This window comes from Mesocricetus auratus, unplaced genomic scaffold (assembly GCF_017639785.1).
Source record: "Mesocricetus auratus isolate SY011 unplaced genomic scaffold, BCM_Maur_2.0 Super-Scaffold_4256, whole genome shotgun sequence".
Classification (NCBI taxonomy): Eukaryota; Metazoa; Chordata; class Mammalia; order Rodentia; family Cricetidae; genus Mesocricetus; species Mesocricetus auratus.
The window spans coordinates 64,849,785-64,860,407 of NW_024429182.1; the positions used below are offsets into that span (position 1 = coordinate 64,849,785).

The window sequence follows — 10,623 nt, forward strand, 5'->3', positions numbered from 1 at the left end:
GCTACTACATCTGGCTTCATTATTCCATTTCTAAAAGCTGTACCTTATTAAATACTGAATAAAAGCAGAGGCCAGTGAGGTAGTTGAGGGGATAAAAACACTAAGCATGATGACCTGAGTTTGATCACTGGAACCCACACAGGAGGAGAAATCCAAGTCCTAAAAGCTGTCCTGTGATATCCACATCTACACCATGGCCTGTGCATACACACACACGTGCACACACACAAACACACATAAATATAATTTTTCTGAAAAATAAAATAGTTGCTTGCATTGAGAAGTTGGTGCATGCCACTCACATGCTCTGAGCACATTATCTCAATGACTCCTTGCAAGACTCAGAAGTAAACAGGCTCAGCTCCACTCTGCACACGGGACAACAATCAAGGTTCAAGGTCACATTATGAGTAAGAGCCAAGAATACATTAAAGTGTCTACCTTGCCAAAGCCCTGCCCCAGCTGGGGATCTCTACTTGGAAGAGGTGCAAGGGGAATGCTGGGCTTGCTGTCTTCCCTGTACCTAGCTGGGCTCGTGGAATGGAGAATCCTGACCCAAAGTGCTATCCATACCATCCAATCTGGTTTTCTACTGCTGCCATAACAGACTACCCCAGTTAGATCACCTCAAGCTCACCCAAGATCATGGCTCCACACTTCTGCAGCCAGAGACCCAGAGGCCCTGGGTCTCAAAACAGAGGCACAAGGTTCCCATCAGCAGACTCCAGGAGGAAATCTTCTAAGCTCCTATGGGGTGTTTGCAGAATCATCCAGTTTTATGGGGTCACAATGCCTGGCAGTCCTTAGCTCTGAGACCTCAGTCTGGTCCCTGTAAGTGAGCCCCTATGTCTTGGGACCAGTGGCTGCCCATCAAGTTCTTCTCTGGTGTGGAACCTGACTTGCCATTCTACATGTCTCTCTTCCCACTCCCTCTGCCAAGACCAACCAGCCAAGCTCCCAGAGCCCATGAGACTCCATCCCAAACTTCATTAGCTTAATCACACCTACACAGTCTCTCTTCTGCATTAGCATTCACAGGGTGGAGAGATGAGACTGTGCATACTCTATGGCCCTTACTACACCTTCCACAACTGTGCACACACTGTCCCCTGGTGTGCCTCTAGCCCAAGAGAGATCTGGAGAAACAGGAGCCATCAAAACTTCTTAATTACGGAACATGGATCCTGTCAGAGCTGAAGTGATGGAAAAGATCATCTGCCCAGCCCTTGCTTTGACAGCTAAGTTAAAATTTATGCCTCCATGGATAAGCCAGGTCCCTAAACACAGCCCACCAAACCAAGCCCAAAAGGGAGAGAAAAAGCCAGCTGACAGCCTTCACAAGCAGTAACCCCATGAAATGAATCACGGGAACCCCCATTTCCTGCCCTGGCAGGAACCACACATCAGCCATTTACTCTCCTCTCTAGTTTCCGAAATAAACAAATAAATAAATAAATAACAAGAGTGTCTCATTTACAAACAATGCTCTAAGAGTCCCCAAGCTCTTCTGAACAATGAGCTGTGATTCATGCTTCCAAAAGACTTGTTTGATCATTTTCTTCCCTTCTCCCTCGTGATTCATTCATGGGCCAAGAGGCTTGAGTGGAAGCATGGTCCACCCACCAGAACCTCAGGAGAGAAACACAGGCCTGTTGTTAAGGCTACCAAAGAGAATGCTGAGGCTGGTATGGGGGATCTTTAGTAATTTTCCCTTAGGGAGAAACAGCCAATCACCATGCACACAAGCACTTCCATCTTTCCCAGTGAGTACCCACCCTGGGAACCACTAAGATCCTCCTAATGCAAACTCTCAGGCAGGCAGAGAGCTGGGATGCCTCTATGGGTCCATCCTTGACTTCCTTCTACTCTTGATACATTCCCATGGAGACTCTAATCGTCACGGTGCCTTCTGATGCCTGGTTATATCCAAGTTCAGCTGTTTCACCTCGTCCTGGTGAAGACAAACACAGCCCCACCCTCTCCTATACCAGACAATCTTCCACATTTCACTAGAATGTGCTGACAAATACCAGCCCCTACACCAGCAGTTCTCAACCTGTGGGTCGGAATTCCCTTGGGAGGTCAAATGACCCTTTCACAAAAATCACATATCAGATATCCTGCATATCAGATATTTACATTAAGAATCATAAATGTAGAAAAGTTACAGTTATGAAGTATCAAGAAACAATTTTATGGTTGGGGTCACCACAACATGAGGAACTGTATTAAAGGGTCATAGCATCAAGAAGGTTGCTCTTCTCCTTTGGGAACTTTGCAAAAGGGTTTTAAGATCAATGTATTAGCAAAAGTCATAAGTCATATCCAAGAGTACCTTCCTGGAAGATGTGTGACCTAATGGGAATGGTCACAGCCTCCTGGGCTGCTTGCTTCCTCCTCTGGAGGGAGACACTCCTGACCCTCTATAGGAATGCATCACCCACCCATCACCCACCCACCACCCACCCATCTTCACCAGATAAAGCCACACTACAGAACTACACAAGACTCACTGACAACATCCAGGTCACTGTGGGAACTGAATACTACAGAAAATGTAGTGCCCCACCCCTCTACCCAATGGATGCATCTCTCTCTCTTTCTCTCTCTCTCTCTCCCTCCCTCCCTCCCTCCCTCTCTCTCTAAACTGAAGCCCCCACACTCAACAAAGGAACTCACAGATTTCCATCGCTATATCTGGAGGTTTTCCTGGCTTTTCCTTCAGAAAAGATGACTTTTTTTTCTTTTTGAGATAGGATCCCATGTAGCCCAGGCTGGCCTCAAACCTGCTATAATGCAGAGGGTGGCCTTCAACTTGTGATCCTCCTGCCTCCACCTCTCAAGCTCTGTCTTTATGGGTACGCACCAGCACACTCCCTCCCTGCACTACAAATGTGGTACTGGGTATGCAAGTTCCCCCCCCCCCCAGCATCCCCAGCAATTTAATTTCCTATCTACCACCCTCCACCCACAGCTGAGATCTCCAGCCTTCCTGCTTCTTTCTCTCAAATGCCAACAGAACCATCTTCCAGTTTTTCTCTGTAAGACAGGGGCTGGGGAGTAGACTTACCACGTGTGATGGCACATGCCTTTAAACCTAGCACTCAGGAGGCAGAGACAAGTAGACCCCTGTGCTTATAAAGCCAGCTTGCTCTCCACAGAGAGAAGTCCCAGACTAACCAGGGCTACATAGTGAAACTGTATCTCACAAGATAAACAAAAATGAAAGAAGTGGACTCCCTTACCCAATAATCACAAACCATGGTGGCAGTTGCCCCAGAACAGGGATGAGTGTGAACCCACAGTTGCCAGAGTTCAAACTCAGTGTGCTACCATTACTATCTATATTTCTGCAACAAGAAAGTGCAAGCAGCAGCTTTCTCCACTACGTAGGGGACTCCCCTGCAGGAGCAAGCGTTCCTCCTTCCTCGCTGCTTCCTGCACATCTTGTGCCAGTTTTTACCCACTCCTGATCCTCTTCTAGCTGTTCCCTGAACAGGAGGGAACCCACTGCTGCCATACCCACAAGTCCTCCTAAGTAGAATTCCCATCCTAAATTAGAGGCAGAGATGGAAGGGGCTCTAACAGCCATTGCCCCGGAAGGAGACCATTAGGAGGTACACAGCATGCTTGTTAGCTCCTTGCACACCCCACCAGCCCTCAGAAAGCCCAGCTCTGTCACCGGCCTCAGGAAGGTCTGCCAAGTGCAGGCGGTGCTCAGCCCCTGTGTTCCCAGAGCAGGGAAGCCCTCCAAATCTGCCTGTGGGCCTAGAGTGGAGGTGAGGGTCCTAGGCTTTTCCAGCCCTGCCCCCATGGCCACCATCCCTGACACACTACAGAAAGAAGTAACTGGAGTTCACAGGAAGGACAGGAGTCTCCAGGAAGCTTCTAGTCAGCGGGCTGGGACATGAACTAGGCCTGCAAGAGGGTGCTGAAGGCATGTCTGGAACAGACAGCTGCTGAGAAGGTGCCCCAGGGCAGTCCTTAGGGTGGAAGGCAGCAAGCTCCCGAAATGCTTGTTTGCAATTTCAGGGAGTCTGCTCAGGTGAGGCTGGGTGTCAAAGGCTCCTTAGGGAAAGAGCCTGGAAACAAAGTTGTCAGATCTGGAATCCCAGCGAGCCCTGCGGCCTAGACAGCTCTGACATTTGATGGAGGTGAGGAGGGGGAGATAGGGTTTGCAGGGCCCAGGACTGACTGGCCACAGAGGAAAGCCGGGCTCCATGGATCGTGTGTAACCTTGCAACCCGACTCCCTCCAGCCCCTCGGGAAGCTACAAAGAGGCAAAGCCAGGTCCTGAGGAGGATTTCCAGGGCCCCGGGGACACCAGAGCGCCCGGGTGTCCCCACTCTCCGAGGCGGGAAAAGCGGCACCGACCCAGCCCGGGTGCAAGGCCACTCCCCACGCGGGCAAAAGAGGCTTCTCAGATCCTAACACAGCACAATGAAGCGTCCACCGGGAATCCCGGATGCCAAACAGAAGTTTCCCGAAGAAGCCAAAACGCACGCAAACAATGACCCCGGAGGCCCCGCGCGCGCCGGACCACACGGGCCGAGGACAGAGCGAGAGAGCGGGAATGAGAAGCGTGGTGCCTCCCGGAGGGTCCCCCGGTTCCCCCACGCGGGCTCCAGCCCCAGGCGGGCCGGACTCCGCACCGCGCGGCAACAGGCTGGGAGCCGAGGCGGGGAAGTTGCGCGCGGGGCGGGCGCGGGGCGGCGCGCTGCTCACCCACGCCGTACTTCTCCTCTCGCTTGGTGGGGACCCAGCGCGTCATGGTGGCGCCGGCCGCAGCCCCCGGGAGCCACTGCCGCCGCCGCCGCTGCTCGGGCAGGAAACTCTGCGCCTAGGCCGCCATCTTCCATTCCTTCCCCGCCGCGACAGGATGGGGAGGAAAAAGTTTGCGGCGGAGGCGGTGTCATGTGGGACGGGGCGGGCGGAGCGTCGCGGGCCGGATGGGAAAGGCCGGGAGCGCCGGCGAGAGGCGGGACGGCGGCCCGTTGTAGCCCGCCCAGGCGCGCGTGCATTGGGCCAAGCCCGCCTTGTCCCTCGAGGGACCTCGACCGCTGCCCCAAGCCCGCAGACGTTCTGCACTCTCCACCATGCAACCCGCATCCTCGACTCTTCATTGAACACCGTGCACCTCGCTCTCTCTGCTCTATCCACCCCTCACCCTGCATCCTCTACTCTGCACTGCACCCAGCCCTCTTTATCAAGTACCCCCATGCTCTATACTGAACATTCTGCGCCCTGCACGACGCAGAGGTGCTGTCTTTGTCTGATTCGCTGGTGGCATGAGTCCTTGCAGCACCCCAGGCCTGGCCCTAACACGAATAGTGGAGGGTTAGTGCAGATTCAACAAACACCACACCAGCATTCACTGCTGTGAAGTGCATGCGGAACCCCAGTTTCTGTCCTGGTGGAGAGCGCTGGAGCAGAGCTAGGTGTTCTTCGTGGTGTGTTCATTCATTCAGCAAAGGCAAAATAGGCACCTGTTGTGCCAGGGGCTGAGCATGCTGAGCACACCTGGTAGCTGAGAGGTAGTGCACACGTGCCACCAGCACTGGTTAGAGAGACCTCGGAAAAGACTGCAGCCCCTGGGCTCTTTCTAACAGCCTAGCTCCCTTTGGGCATTGAGGGCCCGGAGCTGCAGAGAGGCTCCCTGCTTGTAGCAACTTTGTGGCATTCAGTAGGACCTGGGCATGCTGAAGTGGGGAAAGAGAGGAAGTGGGAAGAGCTACTGGCCGAGAAAGGAAACCAGGCCAAGCTTAGAACTCAGCTTCCTAGCAACCCTAATCTGAAGGATTGGTCTCAGACTCACCCAATGCCAGGTCACAACAAGTGCAAAACTTCCAAGTTCTTCAAGGCCAGCACACAGACACACTCCGAGTTTTCACTAGAATCCAAGAAAAGTTCACAGTAAGGAGAGGGGTAGGATGGAGCCCCAGGTCCACAGCAGTCCACTAAAAGGGGTAAATGGTGAGGTGTGATTTTACTGTGTGCCCTCTCTCCCTTGCATCCAAGAAACAATGCCAAATGCAGTGGCCTGGGAGCCTGCAAGGGCTGGAGGAATGAAAGTTTAAAAGGGTGAAGGCTATATTGTATAAGGGTTGCTTGTCAGAACCAAGGAGGGGCCAGCTCGCTTGCTGCAGACAAGGCCACCCTGGCCTGAAGCAATCTTGTCAATCCATCTAGAAGGCAACTTAAACAGCCAGGAGCCTCTGAAAGGTGAAAGGGAACCTCCCCCGGTTCAGGATAATATGCAACTAAGATTTCTAACAACTCAGCCACAGATTCATAGAAAGTCACAGGCGCCTCTCACTGATAAGGAACTTCAGTGTCACAGAGGGAAATAACCTGGGCTCACCTCCCATGTGGTCTCCAGCATACTCTTAAAAGAGTCTGTGGCAATCAGAAACCTCAAGGGCTCAGGCCTTGTGGGTGTGGCCTGGTGACTCACACTGCTCCAAAGAGAAGCAAGTCAAGGTGCTAACCAGAACCAGGGTGCTCAGAGCTGAGTGGCAGGTGCTTGGACTGCTCTGTGTCAGTTTCCCTGGAAAAACTGTCTTAAGCCTAGACTTTAAGGATAAACAGAAACGAGCAAGGTGAAGTGGGAGACTGACTGGATATGCAAAGGGCCTGCAGTGGGAAGAAGGATGGTCTTTTTTTTTTTTTTTTTTTTTTTTTGGTTTTATGAGACAGGGTTTCCTGTATTGTTTTGGAGGCTGTTGGTCCAGCCTGGCCTCGAACTCACAGAGATCCGCCTGCCTCTGCCTCCCGAGTGCTGGGATTAAAGGCGTGCGCCACCACCGCCCGGCGAAAGATGGTCTTTTAAGGAAGAGAGACCAGTAAAACCAAAGCTGAAAGAAGTGACACACACAGAGGAGCTCCTGGGAGAAGGGTTTCCTAGGTCTCCCTGGGAATTTAGAACTCTGTGAAGAAAACTGGGAAGTTGGATTTCAGGGGCACACATATTCTCCTTTGTGCCTTGTTTCAGTTCTGTTTTTGAGGCTCCACATGAGGGGAGATGGCTTGTTACACAGAACAATGGGGGGGGGGGGGGAGGGCGGAGAACCAGCAGTCCTTGAAAGCATGCCCTGCTGTGGCCAGCTGTGCAATCATTCTGGGGCTGCTTCTGCCCAATCCTCCTTTCGCTCCTGGCAGCCCTACACATGAACCAGGGCTGCTGACACCAACCTCACAGGTCATCCTAGGGCTATCAAGAGAGGGTGTAGCTCTCTCAAGTCAACAACAGATCAAAGCTAGCTGCCTCCTGTCTGTCCCTCCCTCCATAGTCATTGTTCAATAACCTTATGGTATACATTTTCACTTTAAAGATGACTGGTACAGGAGGTTGAAGACATGCTTCAGTGGGTGAGAGCCTGATATAAAAGCAGGAGGATCTGTGTTTGCACACAGCGACATAAAAGATAGACATGGCAACATACATCTGTAGCCCCAGAGATGGAAAGCCAGAGACAGGCAGATCCCTGGATCTCATTGGCCAGGCAGCTTAGCCCAACCTATGAGCTCCAGGTTTATGAGAGACCTAGCCTCAAAAAAAAAAAGAGTTTGCAAGCCATCGAAGAATACACCAGATGTATACATGTGTATACCTATGTGCACAGGAGCATACAACCATACAAATGTGTACATACAGCACACATATCATGACTGATACAGGAGTTGCATATTTTATAGGACTGCCATACTAACAAATTTCTAAGTCAAGGTTTTAAACTTTTACATTTTATTACATTATTCGGGGAATAGGACATCTACCACAGCATACACATGAAGGTTAGAAGACAATTTGCTGTAGTCAGGAATCTCCTCCCACCATGTTGGACCCAGATATTAAAACTCAGGTCAACAGCTTGGCAGCAAGCAGCTTTACCTCACTTAGCCATTTCTCTGATGGACCATGCCCATGTATTTGAGACAATATGGCTTTGGTCCCATCATTAAAGTTCAAACACGGCCATTATGACTGAGAATTTGTGCACGTGCCCATATCCCTTGAAGCTCAAAGATTGGTCATCACCCATGGGCAGATAATAATCACATCTTATGGCTCAAAATAACACTTCTCCTTGTTCTGTGGTCATGAGAGCTCAGCATTCGCTGGTTCCATGAGCCTTAGGGTTGTGGCAGTGGCATCTTGAACTCCTGACTCATAGCCACAGATCTCCTGCCAGGTATCATTTCTCTGCTAACTGCCTGAAAGACCCAGAGCTCCTGAAATCAGTAATGGAGCTAGCTCATCCTCAGTTAATGTAACCCCAGAGTAGTGAGCTAGGGCTGCAGACCATCCAGGACACATAGCCCAGCAACCCAGTCCCAACCGTCAGCAGTGCAGAGGCATGGCAGAAGCATCATTATGGTACTTGTTTTAAATCTGGATTTAAAAAAAAATTAAGAGTCTCACTGTACAGGCCTGGCTAATTTAAAACTCAAAATCCTCCTGTTTCAGTCTCCCAAATGCTGAGTGTGAGTACTACTCTGGATTAATTCTGTGTGTGAGAGACAGAGTTTCATGTAGCTGAAGCTGCCCTCAAACTGGCAATACAGCCAGCTGTAAATAAATGGTCTTGAATTCCTGATCCTACTGCCTCCACCTCCCAAGTGCTAGGATTATGTGTCACCATAGGCAAATACGTTTAACTTGAACATCTTCACTATGCAAACCCAAGAGGCAAAGTCAGCAAAAATCTGTCCTGGTAGATGTACCAGAAGATAAGTCATTGAGGCCATGCCGGGAGAAGAGCAGATGCAAATAGACAAGGAAATGAAGAGTCAATGCACAGAAGAAACTAAGCATAGCCGGTTTGACTGCTGAAAGGAGAAGGGACTTGGTATTCCTGCAGAGGCTCAGAGCTGCTAGACCCAGTGGCAGACATGCACATCTCACCAGATAAACACTGTGGTCACAGTGTCAGGAATAAGCATGAATGTGGACCAAACTTCCAGTTTACAGAAACAGAGGAGACTGGGAAATAAAGGAAAAGAAACACAGTCAGAGGGAGGGCTGGAGAGATGGTTCCGGGGAAAGAGCTCTTATTCTGCAAGTCAGGGGGCCTGTGTTCAGATCAAAATGGTTTTGTCCTTGTTGTTATTTTCAAAGCCAGTTGTGACTTCTCAGGCCTGTAACTCCAGCATGGGGGAGGGGTGGAGACAGGCAAACCCTGATAGCTTCCTGGCCAGTCATCCTAGGCCGAAAGAGAAACCTGCTGGTTCAGTGAGGAGCAGTCTCAAAACAATAACTCATTGTAGTAGAGGAAGACACACCATGTCCTGATCTGGCCTCCATGTGCAAAATGAGGCAAAAATTATTCACACGTGGTGGAGGGTCTGTGCCTGTTTCACTTCTCTGCTTTCTCTGTATGTCTGGCACTATTCTGAAGTGAGATGGAGGTTGGGGGAGGGGAGGGGTGGGGTTCCAGCCCCCTTTAAGAAGCGGTGTCTGGGAGTGGCCAGCCACACAGCAGCAGCCTAAGCTGGCCTTGCCCACTGCCTGAGCTTTGCCTTCAAACTGCAGGTGCTCTGCTTAGCTATCTCCTCGAGGATGAGTAAGGCTTACCCCAGGCTTTCAACTTTTCCCGGCCACACAGAACAAATATGCTATTACATAGAGGATGCTGCACACAGGCTGCTGGTATGCCCTGGGGGTCTATGTGACTCGACTCTAGATGCAGCCAAAGCTGTACTTCCCTCTACACAGGAAATGGTCTCTGACTGGGGCCAGGGACAGTCGTGAGAGGAGCTGCCTGGAATTGATGGAGCTTTGGATCTAGGTGGCCAGGCCACCTCTGGGACCTAAGGGCTGTGTTTGTTCCCAGAGTCAACCAGAGCTTTGACCAAGACCTTGGTAGCTGTCAGACTCTGGCAAAGTTACATGACCTTTCTGCTTCCGGCAAATCTCCTGAATAATAGAAGCAAGGGTTCACCCAGGAAAGACCCAGATGAAGCAGCAGCTTCCCCCTAGCCTGGGCATAAGTGGCTCGGAATGTGGGGCTTTAGAAACGAGTACAGTAAATCCTACTGCTCCCCACTCTCTTTAGGAAGGCAGACTCTGGACAGCAGAACAGAGAACCCTGAGAAGCCCAAGGCTCACTGAGCAGAGGCAGATTTGAAACTTCAGAGGAGCCACATGGGTTAATCTTCTCATTACTGTGACAAAATGTCTGATGAAAACAACTTAAGGAAGGTCTACTGGCTGGTTTTGTGTGTCAACTTGACATAAGCTAAAGTCAACAGAGGAAGGAGCCTCAGTAGAGGAAATGCCTCCTTGAGATCAATGTGGGAGAACCCAGCCCATGGTGGGCGGTGACATTCCTGGTCTGGTGGCCCTGGGCTCTATAAGATGGGCTGAGCAAGCCATGGAATCAAGCTAGTAGGCAACCCTCCCCCCCACCCATGGTCTCTGTGTCAGCTTCTGCCTCCAGGATCCTGCCCTGTTTCAGTTCCTGTCCAGACTTCCTTCAATGATGGACTATGATCTGGAAGTGTAAAGTCAAATAAATCCCTTCCTCCCCAACTTGTTTTTTGGTCCTGGTGTTTCATTGCAGCAACAGAAACCCTAACTAAGAAAGTGCGGTTTGTTTGGAGTCACAGTTTCAGGGTATTGTC

General features: G+C 50.8%; 1 protein-coding gene across 2 annotated transcripts in view; it reads right to left on the reverse strand.

The window, feature by feature from the left end:
• The window catches only part of Dock1 (dedicator of cytokinesis 1), a 495,662-nt gene extending 490,743 nt beyond the window's left edge, over nt 1-4,919 (reverse strand). Inside the window, exon 1 of one of the 2 annotated variants that reach the window (XM_040752573.1) lies at nt 4,726-4,919. In XM_040752573.1, the coding sequence (XP_040608507.1) occupies nt 4,726-4,771 (46 nt within the window). In that variant the 5' untranslated portion in view covers nt 4,772-4,919. The remainder of the gene's footprint in view (nt 1-4,725) is intronic. The other variant, XM_040752578.1, reaches the window with a different exon arrangement.
• Between the last annotated feature and the right edge of the window lie 5,704 nt (nt 4,920-10,623).